The following is a 21,254-nucleotide window of genomic DNA, read 5'->3' on the forward strand; positions in this document are numbered from 1 at the left end:
ACTGGGGACGGCCTGGCGGGACTTCACAGCCTGGCTGTCCCCTGCCCGGCCCCTGGTCCCAGGAGCCCGCGCGCAATGCGGTCCAGAAACGCGAACCGCAGCCACAGTGCCTCTGAGTTTGTCTTGAAAATTTATTGACAGGGATCCCCACGAGGGCAGCGGCCAGAGAATCCTCGGACGCGTTTCCGGGAGGGATGGGAGGGCGCTCGCGGCAGCTACAGGAACCGTATCCCCGCTCCAAACTGGACGCCATCGCAGATCCTAGGAGGAGGCAGGAAGTCGTGCTGGGCGCCCTGCTCGCCCGCGGCTCAGAGGCGCCCGCCCTCAGCCACGATGACCCTTCCTCGCTCTTCCCGCACTCCCCGGCGCAGCTCCCCCAGCCTCAGCCTCCCTCAGCAGCCACACATCGCGACTACGCTGCCCGGTCTCAGACACGGGGCGACCGACGCCAGCACTAACGTGAGCGCCCACTGCAGAGTGGCCTCCAGTCTGTGCGTCTGAAACCCGCTGAGGGATGCCAGCACGGACTCGGGGAAACCACGGGGGACGGAGCGGCTGGGCTCGCACTGGGTCTCGGAGGAGCAAGGCGGTGCGGGCCTCCAGGACAGCGAGGAGACAGCTGCTCCGCCCTGAGCCTGTGTGTCACAGCACCGAGCTGCGAGCACACCCTACAGTGCCAGGGGAAGTTAACGCTGTGCCTGCACCAAGCAGCACAGATGGGTGACGGTCTGACTGCCCCGGCCCCGGCCACATTCACCCTGCGGGATGCCTGGAGGAGAGAGGCCAGGTGGCGGCTCCTCCATGGCCGGGAGCCGCCCTGCAGCCTGAGCCCCGGCCTGCCGTCACCATCACCGGCTGGCAACAGCACTGGTCAGCCAGCGGATTAATTGCCAGCCCCCGTGGCCGACCTAGGAGCGCCACCACGTGGCAGCAGCAAGTGTGAGGTGGGGACACGTCACATATTTCCCTCCAAACAAGACAGAAAAAAAAACAATGGAGGAAAATACTCATTCTTTCAATCTCTTGCCACCTCTTCCATTTCCCCTAAAACCTTGACTCTCAGTCCGCGGAGCGGAGCCACAGGCGGGGGTGACTGAGCCCAGCACCTACCTGTCCCCGGCCTGCACGCCCATGGGCACGCAGTAGTTGAGCTCCAGCCGGGCGATGTTGCCCAGCCGCAGCACGATGCCCGCACCGTAGGACCAGCGGATGCACTCGGCCAGCTTGCGGATGTGCGCGTTGGGGCCCTCCCCTGGAACGAGAAGGAGGGTGACCACGGTGTGCGGCCCTGTCCTTTCACACCGTCCAGAGCCAGCTCGCCCGCTCCGTGCCCTCTGGCCACGTTCACAGCCCGGCCTGGATGGCCAGCAGCGGACAGGACGGGATGGGGAGGGCGCAGACACTCTCCTCCCTGTCCCGGAGCCAAGCCTCTCACCCTCTGGGCCCGGCAGCCTGTCCCGTGGCCAGAATGGTGGCCCTCCCCTGAGCACAGGGACGCCCCTCCAAACACCAGGCTGGGCCTGTGCCGTGTGCTGGATACGCCCCTGGGTCTCCCCTCGCCCTGAGCTCCATGGGAACGGGACCGTCATGGCCGCACTGACGGGCATGGGGAGGGGCGCCGGGCATGTCTGCTGGGCAGATGCACAGCTCTGTCTGCAAGACAGCACTCGAGGAGGATACCCCTGTGCGGCCCCATAGCTGCACCGGGTCACTCCGTGCAGAGCAGGTGGCGTATGGCTTTAAGTAAGGCAGACGGACAGACAGACACCTCGTCGCTGCCTCACGGCCCCCCAGGGCCCGCAGAGCGCTCACCGTAGTTGAGGTTGCAGAGGTTGCCCGCGTTGAGGAAGAAGTGCGTTCGGAAGAGCTCGCCGAAGCCGCCCTGGCCGGGCCGGAAGGGCAGGGGCGTGTACAGGTGCAGGCCGCCCGCCCAGTACGCCTCTCCGCCCAGGTAGTCTCCTGGAGGGGGCCAGAGGTCACACGGTGTGAGCGCCGGGCCACAGCTGTGAGCAGGTGTGCTGCGGCCGCAATCAGCTCAGGCCTGGCTGCTCCCGCCGCCCAGGCTGCCGGCCTGAGGGTCAGCTTCCCGGTGACGGTGCTCCCGCCTGAGCAGGAGAACGCCGACGCCGGAGAGCAGTGAGGGCGGACACAGCCGCCCTGCGAGGTGCCGCACACAAAGCGGGCTCAGCACCTCCATCCGGCGTGAAACAGCGAGGCCTCCTGGGACTCACTGCCCCCTACCGCCGAGCGCCATCACCGCGTCCGGCACGGGAAAGGCGGCATTCTGCAAAATCTCCCCCCGGAGACAGACGGAGCGTGCCCCTGCCCTCTGCACCCACCGCCTGCCTACGGGTCACAGCCCGGGCCCGCGCTCTGCACACGCCGCCCGCCTACGGGTCACAGCCCGGGCCCGCGCTCTGCACCCGCCGCCCGCCTACGGGTCACAGCCCGGGCCCGCGCTCTGCACCCGCCGCCCGCCTACGGGTCACAGCCCGGGCCCGCGCTCTGCACCCGCCGCCCGCCTACGGGTCACAGCCCGGGCCCGCGCTCTGCACCCGCCGCCCGCCTACGGGTCACAGCCCGGGCCCGCGCTCTGCACCCGCCGCCCGCCTACGGGTCACAGCCCGGGCCCGCCCTCTGCACCCGCCGCCCGCCTACGGGTCACAGCCCGGGCCCGCCCTCTGCACCCGCCGCCCGCCTACGGGTCACAGCCCGGGCCCGCGCTCTGCACCCGCCGCCCGCCTACGGGTCACAGCCCGGGCCCGCGCTCTGCACCCGCCGCCCGCCTACGGGTCACAGCCCGGGCCCGCGCTCTGCACCCGCCGCCCGCCTACGGGTCACAGCCCGGGCCCGCCCTCTGCACCCGCCGCCCGCCTACGGGTCACAGCCCGGGCCCGCGCTCTGCACACGCCGCCCGCCTACGGGTCACAGCCCGGGCCCGCGCTCTGCACACGCCGCCCGCCTACGGGTCACAGCCCGGGCCCGCGCTCTGCACCCGCCGCCCGCCTACGGGTCACAGCCCGGGCCCGCGCTCTGCACCCGCCGCCCGCCTACGGGTCACAGCCCGGGCCCGCGCTCTGCACCCGCCGCCCGCCTACGGGTCACAGCCCGGGCCCGCGCTCTGCACCCGCCGCCCGCCTACGGGTCACAGCCCGGGCCCGCGCTCTGCACCCGCCGCCCGCCTACGGGTCACAGCCCGGGCCCGCCCTCTGCACCCGCCGCCCGCCTACGGGTCACAGCCCGGGCCCGCGCTCTGCACACGCCGCCCGCCTACGGGTCACAGCCCGGGCCCGCGCTCTGCACCCGCCGCCCGCCTACGGGTCACAGCCCGGGCCCGCGCTCACGGGGAGGAGGCAGCACCCAGCGCGGCCGAGGGAAGGCTCCCTGGTGAGGGGCAGGACCACAGGTGGCGCCCTCGGGTTCTGAAACACCCGCGCCTGCTCCATGTTAACCACAACAGCCAGCGCGTTAAAGGGACAGGACCTCCCCACCCCCTGCACTGTGTACATCTCGCAAAAAAACTTTCTAAGTGGTCTCCGGCCTTTGATCCGAAGCGACAGAGCTGTAATAGACCAGCCTGTAATAGATCAGCCTCGGGATGAGCTGCTGAATGGCGGGAGACCCCGTTGCCTGCGCCCCTTTCTCCCGGGGCCCTCGGGAAGCAGGCGGACACAGAGCACCAGGCCCGCCGGGCGTGCTCCGTCCCCAGCCAGGGGCCTCCCCATCCAATCATCAGTGGCAGCCCCGGAGCCTGATAACACCGGGAGGGGAGCGGGGAACGCTCATGTCTACTGGCAGATAAGCAGCGCACCCCGGTGTCTCTCACCCAGCGGCCGATAAAGAACCACAAACAGAAATAAAAAGTGGCATTCCCATACACACAGAGCGATCTCAGTCCCACCTCCTTCCTCAGGTCACATGGTGTGATGGCGCGTTCCTCTAGCCTCACACCCTGACCATGAGGCTTGTCCGAAGTAACCACTGCCCCATACACTCATCTGTTCCTCACTGCGTCACATGGCGTCTACCCTCTGTTAGTGCACAGTAACCTGTGCCGCGTTCCCTTGCACACACACCTACACACAGAGACAAGTACATCTGCCCTAAGCGTGCAGCCCTGGTTTCCACCAACACACCATGAGGGGGAGCAACGTGGCGGTCCCCGCACAGACAGCCACCCGACTCCCTGTGACTCAGCAGCTGTGCTCCTCGGCGTTTACCCACATGCCTGAAGCCTGTGGCAGAGCCTGCGTGGCAATTTACCAGCTCTGCTCCTCACTCCAAACACGGGACGCCCTGGCACCAGCCCAGATGAGGGTGAACAAACTGGAGCACCGGAACACTATAAAGTTATCATGTGGAGCCGTATTTGGTGATAAAACATCTGAGCGATCAGCTAGAAACAGGCCGAGGAACAGTAAATGCCCCTGAGCCCGAGGCAGCCTCAGAGGCTTCGCACTGCGATGCCAACTGCGTGCCTTTCTGGAAGAGGCTGAACGACAGAGACAGCGGAGAGTTCAGCAGCCGCCGGGGGTGGGGGGGGGAGCTGGAGGGACGAGCAGGGAGCACAGCGGACGTGTGGGCAGTGACGCTGGCACAGGGCACTGTGCACCTGTGAGGGCATGGCACCACGGGACGCAGTGGGTACAGCGCGTCGGCACCGGCTCGGCAATGACAGAGTGCGGCTCACCAGCGCGCGGTTAGCAACGGAGAGCGCAGGGCAGGCCCCAGGGGACTCTGTACTTGCTGCTCAGCGTTTCTATTGTATAAACCTAAAACTGCTCTCAAAAATAACGTCTATTAATTTTAAAAATTACAGCATGTCACCTGGCTGGTGTGGCTCAGTGATTGAGCATGGACCTATGAACCAGGAGATCAAGGTTCAATTCCCCACCAGGACACACGCCTAGGTTTCAGGTTTGATTCCCCAGTAGGGAGCGTGCAGGAGGCAGCCAATCAATGATTCTCTCATCATTGTTTTTCTCTTTCTCTCCCTCTCCCTTCCTCTCTCTAAAATCAATAAAAATATGTTTTTTAAGAATTATAGTATGTCAACAAGATGAAACAAAGAGTCATTTAAAATAATAAAGTATGTTCTCTTATAAAAACCTTCATCACTGTTACTGGTGGGAGAAACAGGGTACACACAGTATGTTCAAAAGAGCACATCTATCCAGCAACACGCTCACACACACCACCTCCGGGAAATGGGTGCCAGGTCACTCCCTGCCTGTACTTTTGCTTGGAAATACTTTCCTACAATTCCCTTACAAGCCCTCCCAGGCCTGCTGGGCGGCAGGTGCTGTGTGGGTGGGGAGGCCTATATTGTGGGGGTAAAACAAACACGGCCTCCACGGCTGAGGGTGGGGCTGGGGGAGACAGACCTTCACTCTGCGGCCCGACGCTGTGCATGCTGAAGCCGCGCACGCTCGTGGGTCCCCCGAGGTAAAACCTGGAAGGGAACGCAGTCGTCAGAGGAAGCAGAGGGCACAGTGAGCTGGCGGGCGCGGGCGCAGGCTGGGGGAGAAGACTCCAGCCCCGGGCAGGCGCACAGGCCACGTGGGTTTCATAAACATTAATCCCGTGCCTGTTCACACTGCGTCTTCTTCACCATGCTGTGCTGGAATCAACAGTCCCCCTGCTGGCAGTTCTAGAACTTGGCTATCCGAAACCGGCTACACTCGGCACCCTTGCACATAATCTTCGAACACTTCTAGGTATGTTTCTGTGCATTATATTCGCAGAGGTGAAATGTTGGGTCCCAGAGTTTAGAAATAAAAGCCTTCATGCTTCCAAAGAGCCAGCCAGAAGGCTGGGTTAAGCTCATACGAGGCTAAAGGAGTTCCTGGCTGCAGAACAGGCGGAGCCTTTCCCAGCAGCCGGAACAACGGCGCCCCCTGCTGGCCGCAGTGCAGCCTGCTATCCCCAGCTTCCACAAGTCCGGCTCTGCCTCTTCATCAGCCTGAAAGGTTCCCAGGCCTGGGAGGCGTTTTTCCACATTTAGGAATCTCTTCTCGGAAAGCCAAGTGAACAAAAGGTATCCACAAAATCACACGTTACAGGGTCGTTCCTGTGCAAGTACAGGAGCATCACAGCGCTGCTCAGGAGGTCTCTCTGACTGGGGAATGGCACACTCTGCAAGGCCTTCAAACCTTTTTGGTGCTGGCCGGTTTGATCAGTGGTTAGAGCATCAGCCCACAGACCGAAGGACTGCAGGTTCAATCCCCGGCCCGAATTGGGATGGAACTGGAAGCAACCACCGATATTTCTCTCATGTTGACATTTCTCTCTCTCTTCCCTTCTCCCCCTCTCCACCTTCCACTCTAAAAAAGATCAGTGAGGGCCGAAACCAGTTTGGCTCAGTGGATAGAGCGTCAGCCTGCGGACTGAAAGGTCCTGGGTTCGATTCCGGTCAAGGGCATGTATACATTGGTTGTGGGCACATCCTCAGTAGGAGGTGTGCAGGAGGCGGCTGATCGACAATTCTCTCTCATTGATGCTTTTAACTTTCTATCCCTCTCTCTTCCTCTCTATAAAAAATTAATAAAATATATTTAAAAAAAAAAAGATCAATGGGAAAAAATCCTCATGTGAGAATTTTAAAAGAACATACAAACTTTTACAAAAGCAGGGAGAACAAATCTATACACAACATATAATGTATGTCAACAATTGAGCAGATGAGTATATAAATTAACATGTGTAAACTCAAGTCCACAAAAAACAGAAAAAAAGGAAGCCGTCCCCAATGTAAGCTCCACTGAGCAGGACTGTACTTTCACCCTTAACCGTCTCTCTATTGTTCTATTCCAGCAACGACTATCATCCATTTCCTGCCCTACTCACAAGACAATACGATTTCTTCCCTATAACAAAGTTAACTCCCTCCCCCGAAAAGGTGGGAGATGAAACAGGAGATAGGCTGGGTATTTGAAATTCACTGAAACATGGAAACTGAAGTAAAACTGGGCCCTTTGCTCTCCGAACGTCTCCACCCAGACGCCACCCAGAGGAGTGGCAGGAAACCCGCCGTGCCCAGGGTCCCTCCCCGCTCACCTGTCGGCGATGCTGGACGGCTTATCTCCAATGGGGACCAGCATCCCGCCCCAGAGCGACGCGGAGACGACCTGGTGAGACACAAACAGGGCGTTCCCGCAGCCCCCGGTCAGGAGAACGAGGACACCTGCCGGGACCCTCCGCCCCGGGACAGAGGAGCGAGCTGCGGGCCGAGCCGGAGGGACAGAATGGAGACAACGTTCTGCCCGGATACTCACGGAATCAAACACAAGCTGCTTATTCAACTGAAGCTCAAAGTCTTCTTTGATGAAGTTCACGTCCCCCCCGGTGTAGCCGGCCAGCTCCTGGGGGGAAGCCACAGGTCAAAGAGCAGCAGACGCCCCCACAGGCCGCTAAACAGCCTCCCGCAGTGACGGGCGCTGTGCTGCTCTGAATCTTTAGAAGACACGTCACTCTGACCCCAGAAGCTGCCAGCTTGTGGCCGGGGGTCCCGGGCCTGACAGACAGACCACCACACCCCCTGGGCAGCTAGAGCCCCAATCCCACGAGAGAGGAGCGCGCTGGCATGTGACCCTATCACAGAGCCTGCAATGGATGACCCTGCTTGTTTGGCCAAATCAGTGTTTAAAAAACATCAGCCGGACACTGGCCAATTTAGCCCAGTGGTTAGAGGGTCAGCCTAACTCCAGAGGGTCTTGGGTTTGATTCCCGGTCAAGAGCATGTACCTCGGTTACAGGTTCGATCCCCAGCCCTGGTTGGGGCACGTGCAGGAGGCAATTAATCGATGTGTCCCTCTCACATCGATGTTTCTCTCTCTCTCCTCTCATCTCCTCTCTCCCCGCTTCCACTTTCTCTCAGAATCACTGGAAAAAATGCCTGCGGGTGAGGATTAAAAAGCAAACGCCAGGGGTCTTGCACTTACACGACCGCACATTTCCCACAGAAGCTGACGGCAGCTGCTCCGACCCCGAGGTCAGGACACAGAGCCGCGGAGCCACAGCCTGGCCCGCCTCGAGGAGTGCTTCCATGGGAACCACTCACACAGAGACATGCCCGGCCCGTTTAGTGACGCCCAGGAGGCCGAGGGACGCGCTCACTCTGGGTGAGGTGGACTGCCACCCTAGGGCCATCCTACGACCTTTACGACGAGAGGAACTGTCAGTCCTGAGAACAGGACTCCCATCCCCCGGCCCGCGTGCGGGAGGGCAGGGGCGGGACCCACCTGGTTCACCTTCAGCAGAGCCCCCCTCTTGGGCAGGATGGACGAGTTCCGGGAGTCGATGACCATGGCGTGCTGCAAGACACCGGCCCGGTGCCCAGTTCAGACAGGACCACAGGTGCACACGTACGAAGCACTAGCTGTACGCTGGGCCTGTGCTGAGCACGCACAACCCTTATCTCACTCATCTCTATGGAGACCGTGAGGGAGGTGGACCGTCCCCGTGTGATACAGGGGGCCTGAGAGCGACACAAACAGTTCCCGCTCATGGGGCAGTGATCTCTCACCCTGACCGAGGCCCGCTCAGCAGCTTTCCACCGAGGCCCTTCCACACCCTCTTCCCGTCACACCAAAGCCATCTCCAGAGTGACAAGGGAGCACCCACAGACCCAGGGACCGGGCGCACCCCCTTCCACCCCGCCTGGGACACGGCCAGCCGCCCACGTGGGCGAAGGTGCCCCCACGTACGCCGCCACGGCGGCAGCCCCCGGAGCCTCACCGAGAGCGAGGACTTGAGGGAGTGGCCGCTCTCCTGGCGCACGGCGAAGGACGCGGTCCTGGCCAGGCAGCCCAGCTCGCGCCACACGCCCTCCCACTTGACGGTGTGGCTGGTCTTCCAGATCGGGAACTGCAAGCACAGGCGGTCACCGCCACTGGACGGCAAGGGCGCCCCAGGCCTCCGCCGAGGCCGCCCTGCGTTAGTTACTGAGGAAACAGGCAGATCCCGGGGAGCCACTCACACTGTACTCGGCCGACACGCCCCTGTCCGTCTCCCGCAGGGAGCTCCACGGGAACTGGCCCGTCACTTTGTACACGTTCGCGGAGAAGCTGGGAGACACGGGACAGAGCGTCAGCCGCGGGCAGTGACCACAACCCACGCACTTAAAGCAACAGACTCGGAAACACTGCGGGGCCCACGCACTGTGGCTCTGCGGGAGGGGCGCTCACTCCACACGCTCTCCCTGCCGCAGGCCAGCCCCTGACCTTTAACCCGCACCAGGCCCCTGCCCAGGGCCCAGGGGACCCACCTTCTTTCGAAGTGTCCGGGCTGCGGCCGGAAGAAGGACAGGCCGTAGGAAGTCTCCTTGGTGCCGTAGGAGAACTGGAAGGTCACCTTCTCTGCCCGGCCCAGCAGGTTGGGGAGCTTGAGGCCAAGGACCTGGAGGGAGAGACAGCCTGCGGGTTACCCGGAAGGAAGGTCACTCTTCGGAAAGGCCAGGCTGGCTGTCCTCACACAGGACGGAAACGCGAGCTGCGGATCTGGACCCCGCAGCAGGCACCTGTCATCCTTTCGCCCTGTACCCCCTGTCCGTGCCCAGCGCCCAGGGCCAGGAGCCTGCTCACTGCACCGAGGTCCCGGGAAACCAACTCGGGGTGTGGGGTGCGGGGAATTTGAGCAAGAAACTGAGTATGAACGTTCCCCGCATCATTCGTTCATACTGATGTCCACGCCGTCTTCAGCCGATCTCAGGGAGAGGACGGAGAGGGCACGGTCACTGACCAGTGATGGTCAGGGAGAAGGCGTGGAAACGGCCCGGGTCAGAACGGCACATTCAGGACGGAAAGCCCCCGGCGGAGGGAGGCCTCGTACCATGCTGCCCTCGTTGTTCCCGACCATGGTGTTGTAGCTGCCCGTCAGCCGCCGCAGCTCCGTCACCTCGAAGGTCACGTCCAAGCCGTTGGGAAGGGCGTCGTCACCTGTGGGGGAAGGCACTCAGCACTGAGCGGCAGGCACGAAGCTTCACTCCGGGGCCCACTCCGCAGGCGCCTGTCCCAGCTGCCCGAAGAGCGCCCCTCTGTCGCAGGCTCGAGGGCTGTGCAGACCCCACACCTCCCGGGACGCCTGTGCCCACCCCCGTGGGGGGTCCCGGGGAGCAGGTGCGGCCGCGGGACGGAAGCCGGGCAGCGCCTTGGGTGAGCGCACGCTGTCTGCCTCTGCTGTCACGTCAGGAAGGGCCTGGAGGAGCTTTGGGGCTCAATCAGGTGACATTAAACGTGGAACCGTGTGCCCAGAGGGCCTGCAGTGACCCCGGAAGAGGATCATGCGACGCACACACATGCAAAGGCGGGTTTGGGGCCTTCCTAAGCGGGGGTGGGCCTGGGGGGAGGAGTCTGAGTCCAGTGCAGCTCCCTCAGTGGCACGGAGGGCCTGGGTGTGGGGACAGGCCAAGCTCTGCAGGGCCCGGGGCCTCTCAGGGGAGGGAAAGGGCTGGCCCTGACCCGGCTGGACAGGAGGGGGGCCTGCAGCTGTCACTCTCCCCGGGCTCCCACTGCTGAGTCTGTCCTCAGGGCGAGGTCGGAGCCATTTTTTTCTTTAAGACCCGCCCCCTCCCTGAGCCTGACACAGTGGTGACTCCTGAGCCTGCGGGCTCCCAGCCCCGTGCTTGGTAAGCCCGTGGTCCCGGAGGACGGGCGGGGGGACGCCCCCACAGCATGTACCTTGACACGTATCGATCAAGACGTCCACTTGTTTGAATATCCCCAGGCGGAGCAGCTTCTCCCGGGCTTCGTGAGACTTCCGCATCACCTGCGGGAAGCAAAGCTGCGTCTCTCTACGGTGCACGGACGCCAGCCCCGTGCCAGGCTGGGGCTGCTGTGGGGCTTGCTGGCCACTGCGACCAGACACAAAGAAGGAAGGAACATGGAGGGGCAACAGAAGTCCATCGAGAGTGAAAGCAGAGCCTGTAGAACACCCCTCTGAGGGAGGCACTCCGCCCTGAGCTTCTCCTGGAAGGAGCGCAGGGCAGGGTCCCTGTCTGGAGGAGGAGCATTCTGTGAGCACACGTGCATTAAGATGAGCTCTCTAACGCCTCTCTCTCCTCCTCCTCTGCAATGCCCACAGCACCCTCCCGGTGCAGGAGTCCTCCTGGGGAGGGCGGGGAGCAGAGCTGAAGGTGGGGGGGGGGCGGGGAGCAGCGGGAAGGCCCTGTGGGCAGCAGGGTGTGGTTTCTGCCTGCAGCAAAGGGCCACTTAGGGCTGTCAGAGGGAGACAGGACGGAATTTCCTCGGGCAGGAGCTGGCCGTGCGGACAGACACAGGAAGAAGACAGTGGACACAGGAGGAGGAGGCAGCTGTGACGGCGGCTGGCCGAGCTGGTCCTGTGTCAGAGGGAGGACGACCCCGCCTTGTGCAGGCGGGAGCCGAGGATGGCCACTGCGTGGACGGAGCGACTGAGCGGAGAGGGGAGGCTGCGAACACGGTCAGCCTGGGCTCTGGCTTCCCGGGGCCACGGGAGAGGTGGGGGGCGGGGCTGGTGGGCAGAGGCCAGGAGGCCTGTGTTCGGCCACTAGGGTTGGCGAACTTTGTGGCAGCTCTGTGAGGACATGCTGGTGGGCAGATGCCCGGTCAGGGCTAACGCTCAGCAGGGAAATGGCTAGAAGTGAGGGCGGGGAGCCCTCAGCATGAGGCTGGGGATGGGATCCCCGGAGGGTGACAGACCCAGGAGGCTGGGGATGGGATCCCCGGAGGGTGACAGACCCAGGAGGCTGGGGATGGGATCCCGGAGGGTGCCAGACCCAGGAGGCTGCCCCTCGTGGGAAACCAGCACCTGAGGGCGGTCACAGGGAAAGAATCTGCCACCGGCCTGAAAGGAGTGACGAGAGGAGGGAGGCAGGCCCGGAGCAGGGGTTCATGGAAACGAGAGGAAGGAAACTCGAGAACAGAGGACAAACACATTCCCAAGACAGCAAAGCCAGAACACATAGACGAGGTGGCAGTCATCATCTTCAGCATGCAAGCAGCTTACTAACTCAGGCCCAGTCTGATGGAAAACAGAGACGCCAACAGGTGAACGCCACAGGCGTGGGAAACGTGCTTACCCTCACTCCTAACTAAAAAGTGCAAATGGGAACGAGAGGGGATTTTTTGCCTCCCAGTTGGCACGGATTCTTTTTTTTTTTTTTTTTCTTACAGAGAGGAAGGGAGAGGGATAGAGAGCTAGAAACATCTATGAGAGAGAAACATCGACCAGCTGCCTCCTGCACACCCCCTACTGGGGATGTGCCCGCAACCAAGGTACATGCCCTTGACTGGAATCTTTCTGGGACCTTTCAGTCCGCAGGCCGACGCTCTATCCACTGAGCCAAACCGGTTTCGGCTGGCACGGATTCTTAAAGTGCGAGGACACCCGGCCGGCCTGCACTCATCTCTCGGAGGGCACGGGCCGTGCTAAAGCTGGAGCACCAGCCTCTGCCCGGAGCCCACTGCAGGCAGGGCAGGCACACCACCAGCACAGACACCCTGCAGCCTGTTCCCCGCGGCCCTGTCCAAGCTCAGCCGCAGGGGACGCACATGAGTGACGGGACCCCGGGCGGCTGGGACGTGCTGATGTGGACGATGCCCACGGTAAGAACGCCGAGTGTGAGCGGGCAGGGGAAGCGTGGGGCGCGGGCTGCTGCGCCCGGGCTCGGCGCGTTCTGCCCCAGCGCCATCCCTGCAGGCTGCGCGGAGCCCTCGGCGTGGCTTCCTCTGGAGGTGGGGTGGGGCGGGCCTCGGCGTGGCAGTGAGGGAACAGCCCACACTTCACTTCAATGCCCTCTATACTCATGGTCGGCAAATTGCGGCTCGTGAGCCACATGCAGCTCTTTGGCCCCTTGAGTGTGGCTCTTCCACAAAATACCACGGCCTGGGCGAGTCTATGTTGAAGAAGTGGCGTTAGAAGAAGTTTAAGTTGAAAAAATTTGACTCTTGCCGAAACGGGTTTGGTTCAGTGGATAGTGTCAGCCTGCGGACTGAAAGTCCCAGGTTCGATTCCGGTCAAGGGCATGTACCTTGGTTGTGGGCACATCCCCGGTAGAGAGTGTGCAGGAGGCAGCTGGTCGATGTTTCTCTCTCATCGATGTTTCTAGCTCTGTATCCCTCTCCCTTCCTCTCTGTAAAAAATTAATAAAATATTTAAAAAAAAAGAAAAAATTTGACTCTCAAAAGAAATTTTAATCGTTGTACTGTTGATACTTGGTGTTGTTGACTAATGAATTTGCTACCACTGCTCTATACCATTAGGTTGTTTTATATTGTTTTTGGAGTTATACTTATATATTACTTTAACCTTTTTTAAAAAAAGTACTGATTTTTAAAAGTGGGCATGGCCAAACCCGCTGAGGCCAGGTAGAAGAGGGCTGACAGGAGCAATGGCCCTGCCACAGGAGCTGGCCCTGCCCGGCACATAAACGGGTTCTAAGGTCAGGAGGACAGAGGAAATACAGGGGACAGATGGAGGTGACGCAACCCGGGAGACTGTGGCCAAAGGGAGCAGGGCCGAGGACTGCAGGGCGGAACCCCGAGGGCCCCAGGAGAGAGGGGAGCGCTAACAGGGTGCGGCGAGGCGGCCCCTCCAGGCTGGGACGCTGTGGGACCCCGGGTGGGCGGCCTGGGAAGAGCAGACACCTGCACGGGGATAAGGGGGAGGGAGCCTGTCAGTTTGGGGAGGGCGCCGGGGAACTGAGGGGTCCACCTGGGGCGCCCAAGCTCCCTGCAGGTAGGGGGCCAGGTCCCGGGCCAGCGGCTGGGGCGGGGCACGCAGTGTGAGGCCACAGGCATCAGAAGGGAACGAAGACGGCCGCAGAGAGAGTACTCGCCTCGATGAGGTTTTTGGCCTTAAACACGTCTCCGATCTCATACATGATGATGTCATCCTTCGTCCTCCCGAGGCCGTCGAAGTGCACGTGCTGCACCACCACCTGCGTGACGAGAGGACAGCCTGCTGAGCGTGACGCGGCACGAGCTCGGCTTCCAGGCGAAGGGCGACGTCTGACATTAATCCAAGGATCTTTTTTCACCTTTAATGACCCACGTTTCTTAATCCCAGACTTTACCCTATTTATTTTTTAAGAACTGGTGACTGGAGCTTACCCTTGCCACGTCTGCACTCCCTGTGAACAAGGTCACCCGCATCCGGATGACCAGGGACCACGCGGGTCCTAAGCCAGCAGGGCCCGGGCGGCGCTATGACCTGAGTTCCCACTGCGGGATCTGTGCCGAGTGCTGACTCGGAGGCCTCTCCCTGTCTCCCCCTGGACAGGGAGCCTTCCAGAGAGACTGCTTCTCGCTCCCCTGTTTTCATAGAAGCTCTTACCCAGGAACATGCAGATGCTCATTTAACTTGTTCAAGAGCAAGGAGTTATTTTAAACACAGGATACAGCAGCGAGCAGAACACCAATTCCCGCCTCAGTGGAGCTTATATTTTAGAGCAGCGGTTCTCAAACTTTTTTAATGCCCCGACCCTCTAATACAGTCCTCATGTTGTAGAGACCCCCAACCATAACATTATTTTCGTTGCTACTTCATAACCATAATTTTGCTACTGTTATGAATCGTAATAAATATCTGTGTTTTCCGACGGTCTTAGGCAACCCTGCTAGCTGTTTTGGAGAGAGAAAAAGGCAATGTGTATAGTATAGCCGATGGTGCTAAGTAACAGGAAGGTAACAGGATCTAGTGGGGAAACTGATAATTTACAGGTGATTGGAATACCGCAGAGATCTTAATTTAAGAATGAATGAAACTGTGCTTCCATTTCTTCAACTGTATTTAACTTCAAAAGCAACGAAGTTCAGGAAAAGGTGCATTCAAGAACCAAGGTCTTTTTCCTGGGAGCAGGGAACAGAGTATAAACTCAGGCAGAATTTGAGTTAGTCTTTGAAATGATTTGTTTTAATGACATAAATACAAAAATAAAAGTTTGTTTAAACTTTCTACAGAAATAATCAAGGAAGAATCCTTTTTTCTAAAACCAGAAGCTGCTTTTCTAAGCCAGCAGTCTCTCTAAAATGTAGGCGGCTACAAAGGCTGCTTCAATGACGTCACAGCGACAGGTCAGGTCCTTTCCCAAGAGGCTTACAGGAGTGCCTGTCTCCCAGTCTGCACCAGCCCGTCCACAGAAACTCACATCTTTGTTTTCCAGAACTTCCTGCTTCGCTTCAGGCTCGACTTCAACAAACTGAGCTTCTTCTCCTAACCCTCCAAAGTCAGTCCCGCTGGGCGGGAGAGGCTCCAGGCTCTGCAAGGGAGGAAGGACCACAGATAAATGAACCTTAACTTTTAAATTTTTTTTTAATATATTTTATTGATTTTGTACAGAAAGGAAGGGAGAGAGATAGAGAGCCAGAAACATCGATGAGAGAGAGTCATCGATCAGCTGCCTCTTGCACACCCCCTACTGGGGATATGCCCGCAACCAAGGTACATGCCCTTGACCGGAATCAACCCGGGACCCTTCAGTCCCCAAGCCGACGCACTATCCATTGAGCCAAACCGGTCCCGGCTGAACCTTAACTTTTAAAAGCCAACATCTTAGTTCTGTCTGTAGATGGTGCCCCGGGTCTGTGGCTCCCGCAGTAAGGGGGCTGGGGCAGGATGGGGCCACAGGGCACAGGGCACAGGCTGCAGCTGCTGTGCACGCCTCTTACTGGTCTCGAGAGCCTCGGTGTCCAGTGTGCTATCAATAAATAAAGCAAACGTGATTTTCAATTAACGGAAAGGGTCAGGCATGAACCGGTGATGGCTGGGGCATGAGCTGAGGATTACAGCTAGGTAGCTGAACATCTGAGCCCTTTGGAAGACAACAATGATTTAAAGATCAGATGCCACAAAGACATATATCAGGGAAAAGAAAAAAATTGCTTTCCTGTTGTTAGAGAAATTATCCTAATTTTTAAAATCAAAATTGGCTATTCTATGACAACTAATGAGACTGACAACCCAAATTATTAGAACATATTTTTCTGGACCTGGGAGAGCTGTTTGGGTCCAGCCAGTCTCACTCACACACAGAAAACTGCACGCTCATACCCTGGCCGGAGAGGTCACTTTCTCCAGCACCAACAGCCATCACCTCGAGAGCGTCACGGCGCCTGAGAACAAGGATCCCACAGGCCATGCTGTCACACTTCCGGGAGACATAGTAACAGTGTGCACAATAACACAGTGTGAGCTTGCTTAACCACAGGGACCCCAGACACTCCCGGGATGGATTCAGCAGGTCTAGCGTGGCGCCAGGTAACTGTACAACAGGCAAGTTTGGGGGAAACCCTGCTAACCAGTTACCTGGCTGCGTCCTTACTCCACTGATTCTCTGCAAAGAAGCCCGTTCAGTGGCAGGAGGCCTGACCTGCAGCAGGCAGTGCCAGTGCCCTGGGCCACCTTTGCCCTGGACACTCCACAGCCCCTGGCCAGTGCGTCCTCTGTAACGTCACTGGTTCTCTGGGAAGGTACTGACCGGACAGACCACGTCCTCTGTCTCACCCCAGCCCAACTTCACGGTCCTCAAAGCGCCTACACCACTTTTGTAGTGTAACATTTTAAAAACAGAATCATTACTTTATTTCTCAAGTATATTAATAAATTAGTAACTTTTTCCTGTGCCACTTCATAAATGTGTTATCTTTATTTAAGTTTACACAGTGCAAATCATGTATGCAGAAGGAATACTGTGGTTATGAATATATGCACAACTCATCCTACTTAGCCTGATTGCTAAGCAAAATATGCTCCTTCCAGGCACAAGTTTATATTCCGTTATGTCCTTAAAAATCCTACCGTGTCCCTAACACCTCATAGCATGAAACGAGCTTCACTGAAGACCAGCCAGACCCATTTGTATTCTCTAATGAAACGCAGACTTTCAGAGATGATGTCTTCAAGATTTTAGTTACGTCAAAGATTGATGTCCTAAATTAACTGTCTTACCAGGACATTTACTCATTCACCAAATAAGAACCTACTCTGTGGCCAGCACTTACGAGATCCTCACCCTCAGAATTTATACTCCAGTGTCTGGAAGAGTAGGCATGGTGCTAGGTATCTGGTGAAATGGAGTAAAATGTATGTCGAGCTTCTAATCGTTACGCTGATCAGTCAGTCAAATTTTATTGTGCCGGGCACTGTAGCGCTAACTGAAGGGGTCGGCATAGAATAAATTTCCTGGGTTATGAAAAACATCTTTAAAGTGATATAGACTAGAATCGAATAGAAAATATTTTTTAAATGCCCAGCTGGTGTGGCTCAGTGGTTGAGCGTCAACCTTTGAACTAGGAGGTCAGTTCTTTTTTTTTTTTTTTTTTTTTTAATATATTTTATTGATTTCGTACAGAGAGGAAGGGAGAGAGATAGAGTGTTAGAAACATCGATGAGAGAGAGTCATCGATCAGCTGCCTCTTGCACACCCCCTACTGGGGATATGCCCGCAACCAAGGTACATGCCCTTGACCGGAATCGAACCCGGGACCTTTCAGTCCCCAAGCCGACGCTCTATCCATTGAGCCAAACCGGTTTCGGCTAGGAGGTCAGTTCTATTGCAGGTCAGGGCATGTGTGGGAATTGTGGGCTCGATCCCCAGTAGGGGGCGTGCAGGGGGCAGCAGATCAGTGACTCTCCCTCATCATTGATGTTTTCATCTCTCTCCCTTTCCAGTCCTCTCTCTGAAATCAATAAAAACATATAAGACATTTTTAAATTAACAGATATTAGTGATAAGCAGTGTTTCACATAACCTGTTTCGCACACGCTTGAGGATACCAGACAGAAAACATAGTTTCCTTACTGTGAGTCTTGATCAACAAGTTCATATAACACTGGCTAGTGAAATAAAGACCAAATTAAATTTAGACTTTTTTTTTTATCAACACATTAATAAAAGCAGCAGCAATTCAAACACCAAAAGAGCTCAATAAGAATAGACTTTCATTCTGTACCCCTAGCACCCACAGCAGCACCAGGCACATGGCAGCCCGTTGGCCAATTTCACATGAATGAATGAGTGAATGAATGAATGAATACTTTAAGATGCTACAAGGGGTGCAAGCCAAGTAAAATGCCGTTCCTACTGCAACATCTAGAAACTTACATTCTAAAAGGATAAGACAAAAAAATTCGAACACAGCTAAGCAGGGCACCGGAGGGGGAATGTCAGGAAGAGAGCAGCACATCCAGGTGAGGGGAGCTAAGAAGGTCTGTGCAGGAAGCGACCTGAACTGAGCTCTGAAAGGTGGGAACGTCCTGGCAGCTGATGATGGCTGCGGGGTGGGCGACGGGAGGAGGAGGGAGCTGCGGGCAATCGTGTCGGAGTGAGTGAGAAGAGCGAGTGTTTGAACTAACGGTCTGAAGCCCCAGTCCGGAGGCCCGGACCCAGGCTGGGAGTCCGCGCTCCCTTCTTCGGGAAGACAACGGAAACAGAGCTGAGCTGTAAGTGAGCGCAGTTGTGGTAGGAAAGGCGTATTCAGGGCTGGAACCCACAGATCTCAGTTTGGAACTTTCTGGGGCTCTAACGGTACGGCCGTGGACAGACACGCGTTTGGGTCCTCGGTGGAGGGTGAAGGGGAGCAGCTGGGCACGCGGGCAGGGCGTGCCGCGCCCCACGCTGGCACTGAACATGCCTGCGCCCCCCGTTCTCCGACAGCCGGGGGGACACGCTCTTTAAAAGGGGGGCTGAGGCATTGAGGGGCTCCGTCTGTGACGGCGGAAGTAAAAAGCGGGACTTCCGGCGGGTCCGGGCTGGGGAAAGAGGGCACTCGGGGCTCCCGGAGGCTCCGGACCGGGAGGCTGGACAGGGACGGGGGAGAAGACGCTGGAAGCGGCCGAAGGAAGAGAAGCCGCGGGGAGAGAAGCGAGTGGCTCTGCGCCGGGACAAGGCGGGGCGCGGGGGCTCCTTTCCGCGCCGCGGCCCCGCTGAGTGACCTTGGGCAAGTCACGCCCCTGCCCTGCGCATCCGCCTCGGGCCCCCAGGTCCGCGGGGTCCGCGGGCGGCATGGCGGCGGCCTCCCGCCCAAGGCCGCGGGCGCTGCAGCGGAGCCCGGCCCGGTCCGCGGCGGCCTCGGGCGCGCTCACCGCAGCCCCGAGCGCGTCCCCGCGGCGCCCGCCGGGGGGTCACGCAGCCCGGGGGCCTCTTACCCGGGCGTGCACCGTCCCCATGGCTCCCTCTCCGTCCGCCTCAGAGCTGCCAGCGTCCGGCCGAGGCCCGGGGGAACGGCAGAGGGCGCGTCCGCGGCGGCGCAGCTACTGGGCCGCGCACCGCCCACCGGCCCTGGGACACCGCGCGCTGGGGGCGGCCATATTGCCCCGCCTTAGCCCCGCCCCGTGGCTCGCGAAGCCTCTGCTCATTGGTCCTTTCAGAGCTGTAACCCGGATGTGCACGTGGACTCCGGAAGCCCTGAGGCCTGGAGAATGCGCAAGCGCAAAGCGTCCGTGGCTGCCGGCGGAGCTGCAGGTGCTCCGGATGCAGGTGACCCGCTCATGGCAGGTGCGCGGAGCGGCCTCTCGGGGCGACCTCCCCTGCCGGTGGGTGCGCCAGGGCTCCCCCCGGGTGCTCCTCGGCCTCCTGCCCCCGGCCCAGGGGGCGCTCTCTCCCCGCCCCGCGCACGCGAAGCGCCCAGGCTCCCCGCGCCCTGCTGCTGGCCGCACGGGCCTCTGCGGCCCCGCAGCCCCTCAGGCCCGGTGCCCCAGGGGCAGGAGGAAGGCGGCGGCCACACCTGCCTCGCTGGGTTGCGTTAACGGGGCTCGCAGGGGGAGGGAGGGCGCTGAGCCGGGGTAAGGGAAGGTGACCAGATTTTAACATTGGTAAAGCGGGACACCATTGACGAGGGAGGGGGGATCTTGATTAAAAACTTGGTCTCTATGGAGCAACAAAAATTTTCATAGAACGCAAAAGTAGTATTGTAATATATATTTTTTAAATTTCAACAGAAGTACAATTTACAAATATAATAAATAAAAATTGTGTATAGTATTATTTTATTCTTTGGCATATTTCTCATTTGAGTGAAATTTTTTAGTAGGTTGTTGTCGTTTAAAAGGTCATGAAGTTTTTCACAAGAATTTGTTAAATTATATTTCACACATAAAATGGCTTTCAGCCAAAACCGGTTTGGCTCAGTGGTAGAGCGTCTGTCTGCAGACTGAAAGGTCCCAGGTTCGATTCCGGTCAGGGTCATGTACATTGGTTGCGGGCACATCCCCAGTAGGGGGTGTGCAAGAGGCAGCTGGTCGATGTTTCTCTCTCATGGACATTTCTAGCTCGCTATCCCTCTCTCCACCTCTCTGTAAAAAAAATAAAAATAAATAAATAAAAATGGCTTTCAAAGTCTCAACACTTAATTGTGATTTTTCTGATGTCCACACTTTATTTACCGTAGAAAAAATGCGTTCAGTTGCAGCATTAGTTCCTGGTAAGAACTGCGTGTATTCCACAATTTTAACAACTGATCAACAATGCGAACTTTGATAAGCAGTTCTCGATAATCAGTCTCAACAATTATTTGTTATTATTAAAGTTTAACATTATTAAATTAACAAAAATAATATAAAACTCATATCCTGGCTAAATAGCCACATGGCCGCCGAAAGCCGTATATTCCCTTTCGTTCTCCCACCGTTCCCTAGCTTGTCGTGCATTCTTTCCAAAAATCGGGACTTTTTTAAAACGCCTCGGGACGCGGGACAAATTGTTAAAAATCGGGACTGTCCTGCCAAAAGCGGGACGTCCGGTCACCTTAGGGTAAGGGCTGTCGTGCGTTCAGCTACAGTGGTAAAGGTTAGGGGTCATCCAGGGGTTCGGTTCACAGTGAAGCGCAGGAGAGCCGTGGGCCTCCCTCCGGTGGCGGACAGACCCCCCCTGAAACACTGGGGTCAGCAAGTGCCGCGCGTCGTGCTGAGGGCGGGGAGTGAGACGCCCCCTCGTCCATCCTGTCCCGTCCGCCGCGCATTCCCAGCGCCCAGGCCGCGGGCTCAGGGTGGACCTTGGTGCCACGTAGCCCTCAGGCTCAGCCACCCCCGGCCACGCTGCGCACGAGAGTGGGCCCCACCCCAGGCGGAGGGTTCGTGTCCAGCAGGGCTCCCTCGGGCTGGAGGCCACGCTGGGCCCCTCGGGGAGGGCTGTTGGAGGTGCCTCTTCCGGCCGCAGCCGCACCTGCATCCGGCTCTGGGACCGGGACCTGGAACCCGGCTGTAAAGCAGGGCCAGGGAGGCTGTGGCCACCGGGTGTGAGAGCCTCAGTGAAGCAGCCGTTGTGCCCACGTGTGTCTTCA

General features: G+C 58.5%; 1 protein-coding gene across 1 annotated transcript; it reads right to left on the reverse strand.

Annotated features, from left to right (window-relative positions):
* Positions 1-113: 113 nt before the first annotated feature.
* SAMM50 (SAMM50 sorting and assembly machinery component) lies at positions 114-19,310 on the reverse strand. Its single transcript, XM_084878156.1, has 15 exons — positions 19,123-19,310; positions 15,125-15,235; positions 13,814-13,915; positions 10,677-10,764; positions 9,829-9,935; positions 9,266-9,396; positions 8,978-9,065; positions 8,737-8,865; positions 8,241-8,312; positions 7,275-7,361; positions 7,057-7,127; positions 5,385-5,452; positions 1,813-1,959; positions 1,111-1,252; positions 114-261 (listed from the first exon to the last, which is right to left on the reverse strand). The coding sequence occupies exons 1-15, from the start codon at positions 19,141-19,143 to the stop codon at positions 216-218; spliced, it is 1,410 nt and encodes a 469-aa protein (XP_084734282.1). The 5' UTR covers positions 19,144-19,310; the 3' UTR covers positions 114-215.
* Positions 19,311-21,254: the final 1,944 nt, after the last annotated feature.

The sequence above is a fragment of the Pipistrellus hanaki genome (genome assembly GCF_964339955.1).
Source record: "Pipistrellus hanaki genome assembly, chromosome: 3".
Classification (NCBI taxonomy): Eukaryota; Metazoa; Chordata; class Mammalia; order Chiroptera; family Vespertilionidae; genus Pipistrellus; species Pipistrellus hanaki.